Here is a 21,093-nt window from a genome sequence, read left to right as displayed (position 1 = left end):
ACCATTATCATCTAGCGCGATTCATGGATTTGCCGATTCTATTTTGTCGTTCATTTCCCATGAACTCCGAAAACGATTCATTCTTAATCACTGAACTTAACATGAAACAAAAAACAAGCAAAGCCTTTATTAGATACGAGTTAACATGGTCAAATATTCTCCCCGAGAAAAATGAAGATAAAATAGGTCTGTCGTATCTGATAATAATGTCAAGTTGTAAATTTTTAAATGATAAGTATTGACAAAGTAAGACAAGATCAGTATTGATGGGATGTGTCTAAACGTCCACTCCAGGAGTGGCATGGTCGAGTGTCATTTTATCATAAAGTACTCATCTTCGACACAGGTATTTGAAATACATCATTGGCCAAAATATTATGAACAAACACACGTTATATCCCCTTTAACCTTTCCTTTTTTCATCTTAAAATCAATATAGAGTAACAATGGGGAGTTAGGGAGTTGTGCAAGTTACCACTTATTCGTGTGTAAATATACCCAGAATCATTGTAAGGCCGAACACAAGCAACAAAACTCCTCTGTAGGTAAATAAAAGCCTTGCATAGTAACATTTATACATGGTTTAGTTACACCGGGTATCTGGAAAAGTGCATTGAACTACATGGCATGCTTCAAGGTGAAATGCTTACTAAGATTTGCGAATGAAATGTTATAGATTCTATTGATTTTTAGACACTTAAAAAACTTACTTTTTATTCTAAAGAATGAATTATTGAGTATTCTTCATCAGTGTGGGTTACTGTAAACGTTTCACAGCTAATTATCAAAAAAATGAAAGAAAGAAAAAACACTCAGATAAAAAAACACCAAAAAACTAGTCATTCTCGTAAATTTAAACCAATAAAATATGGCAAAATCAGAGGTTTTTTTTTTCGTAGTTTTATTTTCGCAGTTATGAGCACCCTTTGATAGCAACTTTAGACAGAGCTAAATAGATGTATTATTATACAGAGTACAACAGATCAAAATAATTACACCTTTTCTAATCCATCCAGTGATAAACTATATGTGATGTTTATGAATTTGGCATTTTGATCAAAGCAATAATGACATGTTTACATGGCTAACCGAGTGATATGTCATTTCATTTTTGAAGTTTTTAGATGCTTTATTTTTCAGGAAATAAGCTCAGTGAAGTATGATTTGTGACAGATAACTGATATTATGACAAAATCGGTGAAGTTGCAAATACTGATTTCCCTTAGACTGTTACCTAAAATATATGGGTTATTGTTTTAATTCACAGGTTATGATACCTATCTGATGCAATATTTAAATTACATATATAGCAGACTCTCTAATGTTTAAACATATGAAATAATACGATTATGTTATACGCTTGCGGAGTAATTTCCCAAGGGCGTGTTTTAATGGAAATATGCATGGGTTTTTTTCCGCAGTATTTATACTTGATACCTAACATATACCTATATAACCTTTCGGTGCTTCTAGATGTCAACAGTCTAACATTTATTATTTACGTTTCTTTGTTATATATTAGGGTATAAAGACTATCCTCTCATGCAGATATCACCTTTCATTAATATGCAATTCCTGCCATTTGCATACTTGTGTAATATTGTAATCTGTAGGTATTATTGATGATAAGCTGCACATGCTTGAGTAAAAATAAATCTATGTTCTTCTGTTCTGTTTATTATAATTTTCTGACACTCGTGGAAAGAAACTACATTTTTTGTAGATGAAAATTCTTTTTTGTAAGTTCAGGCGGGTACAACACAATTCATGGATTTACCAGAAGTCTCAATATGGAACGAACAAAACAGCATTCAAGCCTTAACAAGCGAATTCTACTTTTAAATAACTTTATACCGTCACAGAAATATTTCTATTTGAGACTTTTTAAAAATCATTAAAAATAACTATTTTCAATGTTGTGTTTGTTAGTTTTTAACTATACATTTGTGAAATGAACGGGGAGCCAGCTCTTCTCTCTTTAATACCTGGAGGCCGCAGGTATATTGGAATGCAACAAGAAGTGTAGCACACGGGGAATGGGCGATATCACGTGATTTTTTACCGATGATTATATGATTGGCTCATCGCATTTATTGAACGCCGTTTTTGCAATATACCTGGCAATCTATATGATATATAGAAAAATAACCTGAATTCCTCATTCATGATTTCATATAATTCATTCAAACTTTTAGCAATGATCAAAGTTGTGCGTAAGGGATTAAAATGCTCTTTAATTTCCTAGATTATGGTCCTGTGTTGTTTTGCTCTATATGTCGAAGGCATGAATCACATTTGTGATAGCTCTAGTAAAGTGTTTCAATAGTCAAGGAATTTGACCAGTTGAGTTAAAAGCTGTGTTATACATGAAAGAGAAATATAATTATTTTGTTCAAAACAACGACTTTCAGAATAAAGAAAAACCAAAGAGCTATAAAAATAAATTTAGATTAGATTAAAAATAGATTATCTCCTGTTGCGATTCTGTATATTTTATACCTCTTTGGAAATACATATTTCATAGATCTATTTGTAAAACATGTAGAATTGAGTACTATTTTCTACATTAAAGCGTAATGGTATGATAAAAATACAAGCACGCTATTCACCCATAAGTTACTTTTTAGACTGAGTGGTCACACAAACATCAAGAACAATTTCTGGTCTGTATAACTTCTGGCCGCAGTAAATCTTTCGACTTGTTCAACTTTTTAATAAGAAATGGAGGACCGGTTCATTATTTTGCTCGTCCGCTATATATTCATTATTTGATTGTTCCACGTAAGTTCCGGTTCCTTATTTGAGACTTGAATAATTTTATAATTCATGTTTGCGATTTCTGTCAGGTAAAAAGGTAAAAAAGCCTTCTAATATCTACCCATGTGGTCTTATATGTCTAGGTATTGGTTACTGAATGCTCCGCATTTTTTTTCTTCTATCATGTATAACTATTATCATGTATAACTATAACTATTATGCTTCACTTTGTAACTTCTCCGTTCACTTAAGATCCAAAATGGTTACTGACACAATCAAGCTTTTACTGCCCTATCACGCGCCGTAATTAGGTCACTTATCAAAGGAATCATGCACTGGTCACGTAGCGGTTCCATACAATCTTCACACCGTGATTAATAGCACCCGACTAAAAGGAATGTTCAGCAAGTACGACACATGAGGGTAGACTGAATGTTTAAACTGTCCAACAGGTCAACCCAAACAACTTTTTCTTCGAAGAAAGTACCCTTTGAATTGAGCCAGTTGGACAGGGCATTACCAAGATATTTATAAAATATTCTCAACAAAAACAATATGCAGTTACTAACAATGGCTGCAAGGAGTATGTTCATTTGCTTTTTGGATGCAGTAAAACAGAGTAACACAATGTGAGTGAAAACTGTCATTTTTAATTTCTTAAAATGACGTGCATTAATATCGGACAACAAAAGAAGCTGTTATTCAAATTTTCACAGTTAAATGATGTCTATCTAATGCAAATTAATTAAAAGCAAAGGTGGGTAAATAAAAACCACCAAAGATGCAACATTATTGCATCGACCCACTCAGACTCCTTGCAGCATGAACGACTAGGGAATTCAAATTCTATTCAACACTAGTTAAACTAAATGGCACACAATTTTCAAATGAATAGAGCAATAAAACTAATACAATTTGATATATACCATTATTTAGAATTCATAATCAACAGAGTAGACAGCAGTCTTATGCTGAACTGTCTATTAGGATAATGATTAACGTGACACATTACAAATGACTAGAGCAATAAAACAAATAAATGTATACCAACACTTAGAATTCATGATCAACAGAGTAGACAGCAGTCTTACAAATGACTAGAGCAATAAAACTAATCGTTATATACCAACACATAGAAATCATAATCAAAAGAGTAGACAGCAGTCTTATGCTGAACTGTCTTTTATAAAAACGATTAACGTGACAATTTACAAATGACTAGAGCAATAAAACTAATAAATGTATACAAACACTTAAAATTCATGATCAACAGAGTAGACAGCAGTCTTATGCTGAACTGTCTATTATTAATTATTATTATTATTAATAATGTAGCATCCTTTTGCTGAACTACTGTAAGTTTGATATAGCATACAAGGTAGTTAAATAGGACACTGAAATACAGAACAGCAAAAATAGTTTAACAGCAAGACAATGTCTAAATAACACAAAAACTGACTAAGAGAAAAGAAACAAAATACATCTACAAACATATTAATGATGTAGCAGCCTTTTGCTGACCTACTTTAAACTATGGTCCAATTTGTTTTATTGATAAACATGCAGTACTACAAAGAACCAGATTATTGGTTGAGGGTTTATCCCGCTACCAAAGTTAAGTGTATTTCTGACAATCATGTAGCATCTTTATTTGATTCCAAATCACATCCAAAGGAATTTGTTCATGTGCTACACAAAGTAGTCCCATTCATGAAAATTGCGGATGAATTATCAATGATCAAGCAGTTCTTATTCATTCTCTATCCATTCACACTGGCCATTTAGATTATATAAGATCTGTCAATGATTAGGTATTCCAGTCCATGGTTACATCACTGACTTCCAGCTGTTCATGTAAGGTCAGGCAGAGTTTATCTTAGATATGAGGCACATTAGTATTTGTTTCCTATACATGTATATTTATAGATTGGCATTTAAAATGAAAATAACTCTAGCAAAACCCGCAACCACCAGACATCGCAAGGCTTTGATTTTTAATGTTGCAGCCCTGTACTGACCAACAAATTTACTGAAACTCCCAAAATAAGTTAAATCGGTGGACTAAAATTTAAAAACTGGAATAATTAGTTTAAAACATAGAAGCTTTTAAAAACAGTATTTACAACCTAGATAAATGTCAACATCTCGCAAGGGCGATTTTCGGCACTCGTATATATCTTTTTAACAGCGTGCGATTTCCAACGACTCATTTTCATGATTGCATCATCAGAGAAACCTCTAACAGAAGTGTATGTCTAAAAGAATGTGTTTTGTAGTTAGAGGAATCATATCCAAGAAATCTGATAACAATAGTCAAGCTCCTGTTTAAAAGGCATATGTTGCTATCTTTCCGCTGTGGGCATTCAGTGTTTTGAAATACTGAAAAAAGAAAATGCGTAACGTATGAACAGGACATAAGATCGTATTCTCCGTGTTGTTTGGAATGAACAATTTAACTGGACTAGAGTTGTGTTTAAACCTTTTCAATGTAATTTCTATTCCTGTTAGAGTTGAAGCAAGTGGCACAAATCTTCACGTCGGGTCGCTTGAGAATTACAGTAACGTAAAACGTGCTCCAATAATTAAGGTAAAGGCATTTTGTCTGATCCGTTAATGCACAAGTTATAACATATAGCATGAATACGATGAGCCACAGTCTGCTGTTTGATTTCCAGCAAAACTTCCAGGATTTAACGACGGCATCGGAAAATCCACCGCACTGCTTTGAAGATCGCTCTAAGCGTAACAACTAGCATCGTTAGAGGGTCCTGGACGACTACTTATGTCCCACATCTAGATTTGTGTTTTGAAAAAAACAACACAAAAAACCCAGTTCTATTCGATGTTGTCTTTTGTTTTTCTTTGTAATGCTATTGAATTGTTAAACTATCCAACAGGTCAACCCAAACAACTTTTCCTTCGAAGAAAGTATCCTTTTTGAATAAAGAATAAGGCACTATGTTACTCTTTAAAATAAACTTATCTAATTGGCAATTTTCCTTTTTTGTTATCAGTTAACGAGTCACATTTAGTGTTTTCTCGACTTTAACGATGATTTTGTCTTCAGTCTATCCTTTGCAGTATTTATTTATAGACACTCTAGTACATGTGGAATAGATATACTGATATAATGACGACTTTTCCTTTCTGATGATATTCTGCAATACCATCCAAACGTAGACTTAATGACTGCTTTTTATGATGGCCCGTGTCTGCCATGCCGTGCTATCGTGTTTGCGTCCCAGCAAGAACGACAACAAGTCAGCAATAGATCAATTTGTTGTGTTGGTGGCCCCGCCAGTACGAGAACACGAAAAAAGTAAGGCGACAAAACGAAACATTTTTGTCTAGTTGTTGCGCTAGCAATTGTGTCCTCAAATTAGCAGCAACGCTACGCAACAACACGAGAACCAGACAAAGTAGCATTCTAGGCCCAGTTGTTCGAAACTTTAACAGTTGATTAAGCTAACAGTCGGATAACTTTTAAAGTAATATTTCAACATTTTAGAAAACTTAGAAAAACAAATGTATGACTTAAGGATTATGAACAATAAAACGTCTTTACAGTAAAATTAAAACATCATACTAGTGTTTCCCACCAAGACTAGTATTTTGAATCAAAATTTAACAGGCGATTAGTTTAACAGTCTGTTAAAGTTTCGAACAACTGGGCCCTGTTGTGTTTTCCTACTGTCTTGCAGGCTAGGGCATTAGACTCAATTCGAGGCACGACAAATTATCACGTTGTTGTTTCGCCTTTCAGTTGACATGCACGCCTAAATACCATCCTTATTATTCCTTCTCTTGAGAAGGAACTCTTTAATTTGGTAAGTTACACTTGACTTAGCAGCTGACCTAGAAACCTGATGTAATATTACAATAGAAAGCTGATGTAATATTTCAAGCTGTTCAATCAAACCCCTTGACCTTGGAATACTTACAGGATTGACCAGGTCAATGTCTTATTGCCGTATTTACTCAACTGAAAGTGGTAACGGATTTACTTTGTTGTTGGATTTAACAATTTATGTTAAATAACTAGCGTAAATACTTACTTGACATTTTTTGGCAGTATAGAACAACATAGTTCTTTTTCAAAATTTTAGATTTTTTTTTTGTATTTTGGTACAGAAATAAACGCACCCTTGGTGCAGAATGTAACGCCCATTTTCAGCCAAGCCCACGGCAGGCGTCATATTTATCTCCCCAGCATCCAGTCTAGACCGATACTGTTGGAAACATTACCAAGTAAATGCGACGCACAATCGGGCACAAACACGGCAGAAGAAAACATTGTCGTGTCGTCGTCATATTTAGATCGTGTTCTTGTGCTGTCGTGTCCTCATACTGTCGTACTGACGCGGGCGCCAACACGACAAATTATCAGTTTTCGAAATCAAATGACCCAAAGTAACTAAAATACCTAACTAAAATTGTTAAGAGGATAATTTTCAAAACTATACGAGATCTTTCTAAACACAGCAAGTCCCTTTACATGTACCAACATTGGATTTCTTTAGACTGGTGTATAATATCAAAGATATCTAAAATTCATAAAAAGACATCAAAGAAAAACTTGTATTGGAGCAGCAGTGTTAAAGCTTAGAGAAAGATGTCTTTAGTGAGACAATGAGTAACCGGAAACACACTCTTTTGAACTGATAGTTAATTGAAGTGTATACTCTTGAAATAGAGCACATACTTTAACACAGTGATTTATCTCTAGCAGCCTGACACATTGCTGATGATTAAAAAGTCATAAGAGCATGTGAATCTTTAATCACTATCATTTAAAGTTGCCGTGTTTTGGGGATTGATCACTAAAAATGTCATGAACTTTTCAATACTTAAAGTGGAGGTAACATAGTGCGTTATGAAAAAAAAAATAGTTTGCTGTGTTGATATAGCTAGCATTAACCATCTTAATTTTTAATAGTTATTTTGATATGATTTATAAGTTTTAACAAACTTTGATATTAAGTTTAGACACTTGATAATTTATAAAATCTCACGGATTAAATTAAAGAGGGAGAAACAATATTATCAGTTGTGTGGAGGGTTCATGGTTTATCAATTTTAGAAAGGACATAATTAATTAAATAAAACAGTTGTGCATTTTTGCACTACAGTATTTCAAGGCACTGTAAAATATGGATAGTGCTTCTAAAAGCAGACAGTCGCGGTCAAGGATGCAACTGGTAACAGTGCAAGTAATAATTGACGTCGCCCTATGGATTTCAGGTAAACGTTAAACATCTAATTAGATTGATAATTTATGATAATTTCATTTTTCACAAGCTTCCTCCCATTTATAACCCAAATAACAAAAATAAAAATTCGTTTTTAGCCAGGCGCAACATTATCAAACACAAGCATCAATGATATCCAGTAAATATATAGTGTAGCAAAAGCGAAACATTTTATTTCAAATTTCTTAGGAACTAAATGGCTATGACGTCAAGTTAAGTGATAAAGGAGGTAGGTTACCTTGGAACAATGTTTTGAAGCGTTTCTCCGGCAATCTATTCATTATTTCTGCATTATTAAACTACGAAGCATCAGATCGGAGACAGGTTCATGATTTGTTTCAGTAGAATGGATATATAAACACATTTAGTTTGTCGTAAACGTCGTCGTAAATCGTTACGTTAGCTTCCGGTTGGGCATGCGCACATACAAATATTAAGGTAACCTACCTCCTTCAGGGATTAGCTGTAATCTTTAACATACTTTATTGTACGACACACCGTCATATCAGATACTGGCATCATTCAAAGCGTGCGTTATGATGTGATGTTAGAACGTTTGCTATTGCGCCTGTCGTTATTAGTTGACGGTTTTGTTTTTCTCTCAGTGATCAATAAATTCAGAAGTATGCAACATTGAATAAAATATGACATTGTGTACGAAAGAGAAGATATGAAAATATTAAATATAAATCGCGGTTCAGAACAATTAGGATAGGTAGAGACAACTGGTCTTCGCATATTTTGAACACGTCCATATATTTCGTATCCAGATGGAAGTTTCAGTGTTGCTATTACACAAATGACTGACTCTTGTGCATACGGTGAAATGTATTGCACTTATACACAAAAAAATACACAAAAAAATATGCGCCGTCTGTTTGAAAAAGATACATTATTCTGTGTGAATTTAAGTCATGAACTCAAACCAATTAAACACCTTCTTAAAGGAGAAAAAGCCCTTTCACCAAATTATACTGAATTCAATCACCACTGGTAAGGCAGCTGTGAAACTGAACGTGATGTCAATAGCTTGTGGCTTTAATTACGTCCATATCTCAGCTGTAATGCTTTATAGCACGTGCTTTTTATGTGGGCCCTGGGAAAATACTATAAATCAAGAGATACTAATGTCATTTGGTGCACCAAATTTGAATAAATGTATTTGAAGTGTAAAATGTCAAGTAAATATGTTTTTTTAAAATCACTATACAACTGATCGTATGTATTGTGTATGAACTGAATACCAAGACTTTAAGTGAACTACCTTTAAAGGAACATGCAAAGCTTAAATGCTAATATATAAAATACATAATAAAATGTATAGTCAAATAGTAAACAAGTTATGTCTACTACAAATAAATCCATGGTTGAAAAAAATTCTTGCTTTATTTTTCGGCGAACGCCGTCTAAATTGGTTTTCGTTACCTATGCCACGTGACTTCAGTTTGCAAATCAAACTACTTGATAACGCATTATAGATAATTTATCAAAATGGAAGATTTATGTAACCCTTTGCCTGATTGGACGAGAGTGTCAATTTCTTTCACTCTGTTGATTGTGCTACGCTGAGTGAAATGTAGACAAAGCGTTTATCCTAAACGACGCTGTTCACAGTTTTAAAGCTAACTTTGGTTCAGTATATTTAGCAAGAATATTGATATATCTCAAAATGATAAGTAAGTTTAATAAATATGATAAAAACCTGTTCAAATACCAACATATATCAAATTAAAGAAAGAGCTGGATACGGTCTGCGTATCACATGAATAAGGGTGTGATAAGAGTCTTTTATGTAGAGAAGTGCTTTTTAAAAGATTTTCCTTGTAACAATTGTCGTCTGTATATAAAAAGGTTTCTTGCTTTTGTGACTTATTCAGATTGCATATTAAAATGAGTACTTGTTTGCTTTAATATATTTGTTATAAATTATTAAACTGATATATGCTATATAATGATCGAATCTCATTACACTGAAATGAAGGTACGCTTCATACAGTTTATCTATGTGATATGACTATGGTCAAACTTTGCTTATGAAACAAAAATATTGAAATAATTACAATTGTATGTTTTGCTTGACCTTCACTTTTTTATAGGAGTGACGTTATTGTCCAAAGATTCATGAATAGCGAATATGCATTTGTTAAACGGGATCAGTTGGCCTATTTTAGAAATAAATAAAAATAATAAATGAAAAAATCCTTTAATTGATTTTTTCTCATGTATTCTAATCAAACTTGATTTGTAGCATCTTTATTAGGTCCGCAACCAACTTTGTTTAGCTGGGACATTTGACCCCTGCTAAAGCTAAAACTAGAAATGCCTTAATACAGCGTCTCATGAACAGCTTGGTGGATCTTTGTCATACTTGGTCTGGAGCATCATTATAAGGTCCTCTTCCAAATTTATTTTTATAGGAACTTGGGCCCTATTAGGGACCACTATAGCTAAAAGTAGATATGCCTTTCTTCGCATTAACCACTAAAATGTAATGGATTTTTATCAAACTCGATGTGTAACAATATCGTAAGGTCTCCTGCTATTTTGTTACAAATGGGGATAGGGACCAATTTAGCTAAAAATATAAACACGTTTAATGACCTCTTCTCATGAACCGCTTCATGTATGTTCATCAAACTACTGCTATAATTATTCGTCTAAGGATAAACGGAACAAAATTGCAACCCTACGAAACCTTTGCGAAAAATTAAAAGAGAACCATTTAAATTGTTAAAGTGCGGTGTTTAGTTTTGCAATTTGAAAAATGTTAGATGAAAGATGAATGTTAGATGAAAAATTCACAAACTTCTTTCCTTATTATAATTCGCCGACCATCATTTTTAAAGATATTTCTTGTTTTACGATAAGGTAGTTGTTTCATCATAATATATTACAACTATTAACTCTCATGTCTATTGATAAAACAAAGTAATTCAAGCAGGAAGGAGGAGTGTTGAATGTATTAAAAAAGGAAATGGTTTGATGCAATGCCGAGATATAGGAGTTCAACGTAATGCAAAACAACTTGGGCAGCTGTAAGTGATGAAATAATGAAAAATAATGAAGGGGATTTAACTTATTGTGGGTTTAATACAAGAGGTAAATGTAATGCGGAAGGAAAATTGTTGATATTAAGCAGGAAACACGAGGACTGAACTGCTTACGATAGCTGAACTTTTAATAATATTTCATGATGACCACTTACCGTAATACCTTTACAAATGTAGCATTGATAGACCTGCTAGGGTAAAGGGCATACTAAGGACACTCATCCGTTAGTTAATCTGTTGTAAGTATCTCTGGCGATCACTGTTATCAAAACGTTGATCTTAGCGTGTTCTTTTCATTTTATGAACAAGTGTATCGGTTATCATAGAATTATTGTGTTTGTTCAAAAATAATACAGACTATGTTCATAAGGAAGTTAGTAACCTATTTGAATACCACATTATAAAAAAGTGAACATGTCTGTTGACACGAAAGCTATGGATATTACTATTTTATTTTAATAATACAGGATTTATTACACTTTGAAATAATTTCCTACGTTACAATAATTGAAATGTCAGGAAATTAATTCAGGTGAAAATGTTTTTAAATTCTAAATATCTTTCTCGCTAAAAGACATTTAAATAACTGTAGAAATTTTCTCCAAACAATCGGAAACATTGCTTTCATTGTTATCAAATTAGTCTTCCTCTTGTCAGTTTATTGCTTCGAGTTTTGTATGAATAAAACGTATCACAGCTTGAAATAATGTAGGTTGGTGTCTTCTAACCGACACGTAAAATATATCTATTCATTCGTTCAGGCTATAAGTAAACTGAGCGTTAGGAATTTGTGCTCTGTAATATTTATAAACACGAGTTCGTCCAAACAGTGTGGTTAAAAAACAAGCGGATATTTAACATGGAAAAGAATTCTGAGGATGTACAGCCAACACGGCACCAAATAGCAGCACAAGTAATACTGGATACAATTATATGGCTTTCAGGTGACTTTATTGTTTTATTTATTTGCTTTTTTTCCGCCTTATCTTCATTCATATTTTAGTGTCATCAAGTAGTAATATAGTGCTACATAACAAAATAATACATAAATAATTGAAATAAAATTACAAGTCATATTAGGCCGTAAATCTTGAATATCATTAAATTTGTAAAGACATCCTCTTTATTTGACTTAAAGCGTTCTAATTTTGTGTATTTTTATATCAAAACTTAAAGTATCAAAACTAACCAAATCTTTCTATTTCTACAGCATTCTTTCATAACAAATTATTGACCGAACAATTTCAATTATGTTTCATTACTTTTAGAATTTTATTAATTTCAGAGATACACAATAGTCATACGGCATATTATTTGTTGAATATATAACTTTTGTCATGCTTAATAAATATAAAAAGCATCATTTGATGATAGCTTAAACTGCTTTCATTTTTTTTCTTTTATTCAAAAGGCTTATTTATCACTGTATGATTCTGTCATGAATTAACATGTAGAAATATATTTAAAAGAGGATTGATGTGTCCAAAATGTTCGTAGATAACATTTCAAGCTTACCGAAAAATCGCTATAAAATATTGTATGAAATTCAGTTCTTGTCATTAAGACATATGGATAATGCTATTACCTTCGCATAGTTCGGCTACCAATGTTATAAACTAATGCATTTAATAGATTAACATTAAAACGGTCATGCAATTCCACTTTTTTGTATAACCATAGAACTAATTGCTGGCAACGGTGAGAAATACAATGTACACGAAGGTAAAACAACAACCACATTAGATGCAACATAATGAAAGAAAGAAGTTCTGTTTATTTACAGCAGAATGGGGAGGTAATTTTGTGCAAACCTGACATACCGTCATTCGCAATAAACACCTGGCAGCTCTCAGACTTTTTAACTGTCTGCCGTTAAATGATTCGACAAAAAACTGAATAATTATTGTCATGATTATATCTCTTGCTGACAAGTTGCTGGCTTCTTTACTATTAATTATACAATGTTTGATTACCTGTTGTTGCGCTTCACTGTACTAGATTTGCAAAAAAAAAAAGAGTATTTTAGTGATATTTAATGATTTTAATTAGCGTTCAGACATGAAAAGGGTAATAAAATAATGTATGCAATATGTCATCAAGCATTTTTAATATCCTATAAAAATAACCTGCAATATTCATGATTTGCCTCAGTTGAACGAGTTGCTTCTTTCGTAACTAAAATAAAGGAAAGGTCTCGTTCAAAAGTGCAACAAACCTCACTGTCAATTCCAACCATGTCCGAAAGAAACACAGCGAATGTACATAAAAAATGTTTCCGCCAAGTAAATATAATCATTACATTGTTGTGTCAAAAACTCCTAGAATATTCAGAATCGCTTGTGATACGGTGGTGCCCGACAAAATAGAGGGTCTGATTTTATATACAGTCTTGTCAAAGCAAAAAAGTTCACATTTATACGAACAACAACGAAAATAGATGAATCTCTGTTAAATTACGCTGTTTAAAAACAAGTAGAAGTCAAGGATATATCTAGTCTTATCATTTGATTGTGCTGTATAAATAGATGCTAGAAACTGGTTTATAAACAGAATAGTATACACGATATTACATATATACCTACTTGAGTGTCAGAAATACCTAGCTATACTTTACTAAAAGCTATGAAACCTACTTAAATTGTAGAACAGTGTCAATGTTGTGTGCCACTTTGATACAAATGTTGACAAGTTCACCATCACGTTGACATCCAGCCCTTCAATTACTGAAATGTCAATCTAAAGCATCTTGTAATGATAAATAATGATCAAATTTGCTAATCTAATGTTACACATAACTTAATTAAATGACAGATCTACAAAATGTATGCCAATGTTTGAAGGATATTCTATTGTCAATGTAATTTGAACAAATGGTAAGTTTAAAGGTTTGACATTTTTATTGCTTTATCTCGTTTTAACTCAACCTAACAATGATTTATATTGTCATTTAATATTTATTACATTAACAGTGAAATATCTATTTCCTTCAGCATGAAATATATTAATATTTAATATTATTAATACTATAACTATATTATAAATATGAAAAATCAAATGCCGAAGTTTCCTCAAAGTTAACTCAGAATGTAGATTAGCTAATTATAAATAAAATTTCTGTAGCACGTTTCAATGTAAACTGTTTGTATAATTCGCATATTTTATAGTAAACAGTATATATTGCATTTCCCCCATAATATGACTTTTCATTTGCATTTTAAAGTCCTTTTATAGAGAAGCGGAGCGATAAGTAGTCCTTTAGTAACTCCTGAGCACTAAATAGTAATTTAACTCATACATACTACGTAATAGCTCCTACGTAGAACACCTTAACTCTAACGTATGGTTTACTTATTCCTTACAACTACATTAGACTTAGCAAAAATTGAAAGACAAAGGTAGATTCCCCGGAATTACAGAACATAAGAAACACGGCCAGGCCAGAGAATCGCATCGAACGATGTTGAACCTTTTTACTCTAAAGATGCTCGTCCCTAATTTGTCCTTTTATGTATGTACACGACTATCATGTACACGACATTATCTTTTACCTTCATAATGGTCTTTGTCAATGTCAATACAAACTAAAACATATGATACATAAGGAAATTATATCTATGTGTGTCATCACAGAATACACACAATAAACAGTCAGTTAATTTTGTAGAATAATTTCAAAGTGATATACAGAAAAGGCTATAATATTATAATGAAAGAATAGTTTAATGAAAGTAAATAAAATAAATAATATAGCTTAAAGCTATCATTTAGTGTGATAATTAATAGCTTCCGAAAATAAATCCTAAACACTGTTGAGATCGCTTGTGTGCAAGTTTTGCTTATTTTTAATATTTGTATGGAGAGTAGTATATTTTCGAAATCGATTAATTTGTCATTTCATAAGCTGTTGCACAGAACTTCTTTTTTAAATTTAATATTTAAATATTATAGTATCATTAAACTTAACCAGGTTAAGTCCTTTTGTTTGCCTCAAACATAATTTAAATGTTTTATGGCTGGGATGGTATTTGTAATCAACATTTCATCGTTTCAAAAGAAAGTGAATATTGATACGGACAATAATTCTGAAATTGCACCGAGTCAGAGTGCAAATAATATTGGTTTTATTTTAATAGATTACTTTTACTTACTTAATGAATGAATTAATCAGTCAATCAAATAGCGAAATGGATCGGGATTCTCCTTTGCATTTCAAAATGTGTTTTATTAGAAATGATCTATATCTTCGCAATATTGTTTCTGCATTATGCTTGGTAGTTTTGAAGACATAAGTTTTAACCCTGTGTTATAAGTAATTGCACTTGCACCGAATGAGCTACAAAACAATCTCTAAGCCGTGTTAGGAACAATATCAGACGGTTACAACCAAGACTGAAAGCTAAATACATCTTTCCTGCTGTGGTAAAATATATGGAAAAATCAGTCTGAAAATACAGCGTGTACAGTCACTTTTCAATACCATAAACTATTTTTCGTATTTGTTGCATACCTTGGAAAGATTTCAAATTCTGTTTCTGTTTAACGCCACAGTTTAGTTGTAAACACATTGTTTTATTGCGTAGCTGCTACATCACAAATAGTTCCTTAAACTTAAATTGTATTATGATCTAGAATCTCACATTAACGTTTAGCAAATCAGAACAGTATAGTATGGTGGTGGCTTCTATATTTGCGTTTCTTGTTTATGTTTATTTCAGGAATTGATTAGTGCAAGTTTGATATAATTTCAGTTGCACTACCCACGCTGTTCCTGTTTCTACAAGGTACACCATACAAGACAGGATTTTTCTGTGACGACAAAAGTCTGAGCTATCCTTACAAACCAGATACCGTGTCCACAACCGTGTTGATAGTAGCAGGCTGTGTTATTTCCCTTGGGATAGTAAGTACAAATATTTACAAGTTTTATAAGTGTATTAGTACACACCTTGTATTTTACACATCATCTTAAAGTATGTTCATTTTATTTTAACATACAGCATAGCAGTTATAAAAGAAGTTAATACGTACATCTATAACTATTTATACCGTGACATGAAACCATAGAAGGGGGCCTCCGCGGCCGAGTGGTTGAAGTCGCTGACTTTAAATCACTTGCCCCTCATCGATGTGCATTCAAGCCTCACTCGGGGCGTTGAATTCTTCATGTGAGGAAGCCATCCAGCTGGCTTACGGAAGGTCGGTGGTTCTACCAAGGTGCCCGCTCATGATGAAATAATGCACGGAGGGGCACCTGGTGTCTTCCTCCACCATAAAAAAAGCTGGAAAGTCGCCATACATTATGGCTTATAATTGTGTCGGTGCGACGTTAAACCCAACAAAATAAATAAATAAATAATGAAACCATAGAAACGTTTTAACATGATATCTCTGTGATAACAATTATCTTTATTGTTAGTGATGTTGTCACATCTAACAAAATTAAATATGAATGACGCTTAATTGGACAACTGTTTTGTATATAACCAACTGTATACTTGTAATTTTAACCTGAATTTTACGAAATAACAATTAACCTTTAGTAGTGCAAACTTACCTTGATATATACATAAGGCTTATTCTGTAAAATTAGCGCAACAAATTTCAGTTAACAGAATTATGCAATGCATTTACATATTCTTGTTTGTGTTGCCTTGTTTATTATTTTATATATTAAGAAGATGATATAGCATGATATCATGTTACTAGATCTAAATACTTAAATATTTTTATGTAAATCATATGTAAAGACATACAAACAACAACATTTGTACCATGCTTTCTTTAACTGATATCATTACATTATTATATCAAATATATATGAATAACGAAATAGCTTAACATTTATTTAAGCACTTTAAATTTAAAATGTCCATGTTCACTGTTGTATTCTTTTAGTGTGTGTATCCGTGAAATATTGTTAAATATTTATGAAAGGTGACATATAGGCCCGTTGGGCCGGGTGTTTAGAATTTGTATTATTTTATATGTATATATCGATGCCATACACATGTCACTATAATAAAAGATTATCTTATATTTAAGATAATTAGAATAAAATAACAAGAAGCATCAAGTAGATATTCTGAAGATATATAAAATATAATAATGATGAAATATGAACAATAGCAATAACATACAATGCAATCAGGAAAGAATGATAATATGAATTCTCTAGATATAAACAGTTACCCTTAATCATAGCAGTTCAAATATACCTGAAGATGCCTGTTGAAAATACCATTAAAGCACTATTTTTTCTTTCAGTATTATCATTTACATAATGAAATAAATTTATTCGCTCTATATCATTCATTATTTTCCATACAGTTCATGCTGACGGAAGTTCTGAACAGTGTAGACAGCAAATGCCGACGACCATGTCAACCTGTCGGCGATACTATATTTTGTGTAAAGAGTTGTTGCGTATTTCTTGTTGGCTTCGTCATACAGGAACTAGTTGTAGAGGTGGTCAAAAATAAGATGGGAGTGCTTCGACCAAACTTTTTTGATGTTTGCAAGCCAAGCTTCAACAGGACTTTGTGTCCTGGGTAGGTTTCATTTGTGTGCTACATTCATAGATTTCAGTCTTACGAGAAACATATGATTGGTTAGTTATGATATAAAGTTTAAAGCAATGTTGTCGCCGTTGTAAGTCTTTTTTTAAGCAAGATTAATTTTACTTGTATGGTTCGATGAAAATCTTTAGATGTTTTGACTTAATTTTCCAATTCAAATTTTTACGACTTGAATCATAGTATTATATTGTAGATACATAGCTGAATATACATGCACAGGAAGTGACTATGGAGGACACACCGTAGGAGAAAGTCGGAAATCATTCCCTTCCGGTCATGCTGCATTCTCTATGTACATTGCAGCTTTCTTTTGTGTATGTATTTATCTTTGTGTTGTTTTTTTTTTGTCAATAAATGTGGCAATAGTTCATGCAGATTAAATTTTACAAATCTTATGAATGAAAATGAATCGAACATTTCGCTATGAAATTAAGTAATGGGGAGAATAGTTCGTGCTTAAATCTGACATATGATGAGTAGTGTTTGAACCCATTACCTTTAAGAAATTGAATGTATTAATTATTTTCAGATATATATCCAAAAACGGCTACAAATAAAATTTTCACGGATACTGAAGTTCTATCTGCAATCTGGACTATTATTCCTTGCAATACTCTGCGGCATAGGACGCGTAAAAGATAACATGCATCATCCTTCTGACGTCATAGCAGGAAATATTTTAGGCATCACTGTCGCTATATTCGTGGTAAGTATTGTAGTCATTCGTTTGCAACAGTAGGAAATTAGTAACTGTCCAAAGCCAACTTAGTACATCCTCTTTACTCTTGAAGCCTTTGCTTAATTTAATACGTACACCATTGTAATGAAAGCTTGTTTTCCTTTACAGTGCAAAACCATTGGACAGAATATATTTAAATCACCGACTGTAGACATTCTTTCTACAAATACCACTAACAAGCCACGTGATTGTTGTTGCTCTGTCGGGCAGATACCTGACAGGGAGCCGCAGACACCATCTCCGCTCTTACCAAATGAATATTTCCACCAAGTTAGTGATGGATTACAAACATCTGTACCTACACTTAAGCCAGTTCGAAATAAAAACACCAGGACTTTGACCATTCCAGTGAAGCCTATCGGACAATTTGAAGGTGTGTGAAACACTTGAGTATAATGGTTATTGAATTATTATTCAAAAGTATGTTGTTATAGATATACAACATAGATTGAAGTAGACTATGACATATGTCGTTATTAAAGAGCGACTTAGGTTTTATTGTAAATAGGTGGATAATTTGCTTACTGGATGAAAAAATGATTATGTTACCAAACATAAACATTTTGGTAAAAGCAAACAAGATTTGTTCTGTGAAATTTTGAATATTTTGCAAGTGTCTATGTACATGTAAATAGATGAATTATAAATTTTCTCTTTAGAATAGATGCCAGTAGGCGTTTAGTCTCTAAATGTCATGTATCAAAGGGTGTATGTGTGTTTGAAGAAACATTGTAAACATGGATCAGTCATACCTATGTGAAATTGTATTTTATGATTTAGAAAATGTTTAGGGTAAATAAAACACAATACTACAGTGGTATGTTTAGGACATGCATTTATTTTTTTAGATTAAATTATATCGTGAGCACGACATCTTATCTCGAGCGCTCGACATCTAATCTCGAGCGCTCGACATCTTATCTCGTGCGCACGACATCTTATCTCAATCGCACGACATCTTATCTCATGTGCACGACATCTTATCTCGATCGCTCGGCTTCATATCTCGAGCGCTCGACATATTATCTCGTGCGGAAGACATCTTATTTCGAGCGCACAACACCTTATCTCGAGCGCTCGACATATTATCTAGTGCGCACGACATCTTATCTCGATCGCTCGACATCTTATCTCGATCGTTTGACATCTTATCTCGATCGCACGACATCTTAACTCGTGCGCAGGACATATTATCTCGTGCGCACGGCATCTTATCTCTAGCGCATGACATCATATCTATATATATTAAGGCCCTTTGTGTGTTTTTAGGTAATCAGTAAAACATGTGGACAAGTAGATAATTAGGGTCCCGCCTATTCAAATGTTATTTAAACTTCCCACAAGTACAAGTGTATCATATTATTTGGGACAGCAGTGCACATAATTGGTCATCCTATCTTCAAAATTAAACGAACATAATCAATGATGCTTACTGCATGTTAAAGAAGCAACAAATCGCAGTTCGACTGATATAAATTCGCGCATTATCAGAAAAGTTATAAAATTGCATGCATGAATTAAGGGGAAACGGGGATATTCTTTGATATATGGGTGAAGTCTACATACTTAATCTTTTTTTAAAGGACTTGAATTTATTCCTTCACGTTATCACTGAATTTTTGCTGCCTTTTTTTTATCAGTTTGTATATTTAAATTACAACCCTGCAAACACGTGAAACAGTTATAAGTGTAATCGAAACGAAAGCAAAAACGGTGGCAGTCGTATGTTTTTACTGATGATCTGAATTCACACAAAGGGCTTTATAAGTCGTGCGCTCGAGATAAGATGTCGTGCTCACGAGATAAGATGTCGTGCGCACGAGTTCATATGTCAAGCGCTCGAGATAAGATGTCGTGCGCACGAGATAAGATGTCGATCGCTTGAGATAAGATGTCGAACGCTCGAGATAAGGATAAGATGTCGAGCGCTCGAGATAAGATGTCGTGCGCACGAGATAAAATGTCGATCACTCGAGATAAGATGTCGAGCGCTCAAAATAAGATGTCGAGAGCTCGAGATAAGATGTCGAGCGCAGGGGTTAAGTCGAGAAAAGATGTCGTGCGCACGAGAAAATTTAATCTTTAAAAATATAAATGCATGTCCTAAACATACCACCGTACAATACCATGTGAATCAACAAATTTTCTTGAGAATAGTTCGTGAGTCATTTGTTACAATTTAAGTCACTGTGACCGTCAATGACAGTGTCTGACTAACGAAACGTTAAAGAGTTTGTAAAGATGCATTGAATATGTAAAAACATCCGACCAGAAACTGCGTCTTATACTATGCTTCATACGTCTAATAATCAGATTGTTTTCATGTTGTCGACTCACAAATTGTAATGATAACATCTCGTGTTTCTCTCAAAAGATAATTAATATAATGGTTGTACATAACATATATGGTGCCATAATTTGCATTTGTATATACATGTATGAATAACTGATTTTTCATGTTATTATCGTCCATTTTATTAATTATAATTTCTTGTATTAAATGAAACTTTATTATTATAACATAACGATGGTGTCTTTAGGACACGTACTTTTTTTCAAAACAAATTATTTTGAGCGCTCGAGATAGACGTCTTGTGCACCAGATAATATGCTCTTAAGTAAAGATGTCGTAAGCTTGAGATAATATATCGTATGTTCAAGATAAAATGCCGACCGCTAGAGATAATATGTCGTGCGATCAAGAATTAGTGCGTACGAAATTA

At 33.0% G+C, this 21,093-nt stretch overlaps 1 protein-coding gene across 2 annotated transcripts; it reads left to right on the top strand.

The window, feature by feature from the left end:
* The first annotated feature begins 7,549 nt into the window (after nt 1-7,549).
* Nucleotides 7,550-20,820, top strand: LOC123523644 (phospholipid phosphatase 2-like). Of its 2 annotated transcripts, none has more exons than XM_045301302.2 (6): nt 7,550-7,998; nt 15,805-15,956; nt 17,384-17,604; nt 17,825-17,945; nt 18,161-18,337; nt 18,479-20,820. In XM_045301302.2, exons 1-6 carry the CDS (start codon nt 7,908-7,910, stop codon nt 18,749-18,751), a joined length of 1,035 nt encoding a protein of 344 aa, XP_045157237.1. In that variant the 5' UTR covers nt 7,550-7,907; the 3' UTR covers nt 18,752-20,820. The 2 variants fall into 2 exon arrangements, with proteins under 2 accessions (XP_045157237.1, XP_053393876.1); XM_053537901.1 differs by lacking the exon at nt 7,550-7,998 and adding an exon at nt 11,385-12,000.
* Nucleotides 20,821-21,093: the final 273 nt, after the last annotated feature.

This window comes from Mercenaria mercenaria, chromosome 3, assembly GCF_021730395.1.
Source record: "Mercenaria mercenaria strain notata chromosome 3, MADL_Memer_1, whole genome shotgun sequence".
In the NCBI taxonomy this organism is placed as follows: domain Eukaryota; kingdom Metazoa; phylum Mollusca; class Bivalvia; order Venerida; family Veneridae; genus Mercenaria; species Mercenaria mercenaria.
This window is presented reverse-complemented; position numbering and strand designations above follow the sequence as displayed.

Excerpts from the sequence above, each read along its gene's own strand:
- LOC123523644 (XM_045301302.2), top strand. The coding sequence starts at position 7,908 with ATGGATAGTGCTTCTAAAAGCAGACAGTCGCGGTCAAGGATGCAACTG. Across the intron at positions 7,999-15,804 it reads CGTCGCCCTATGGATTTCAG|TTGCACTACCCACGCTGTTC; the intron begins GTAAACGTTAAA and ends ATATAATTTCAG. Across the intron at positions 15,957-17,383 it reads GTGTTATTTCCCTTGGGATA|TTCATGCTGACGGAAGTTCT; the intron begins GTAAGTACAAAT and ends TTTTCCATACAG.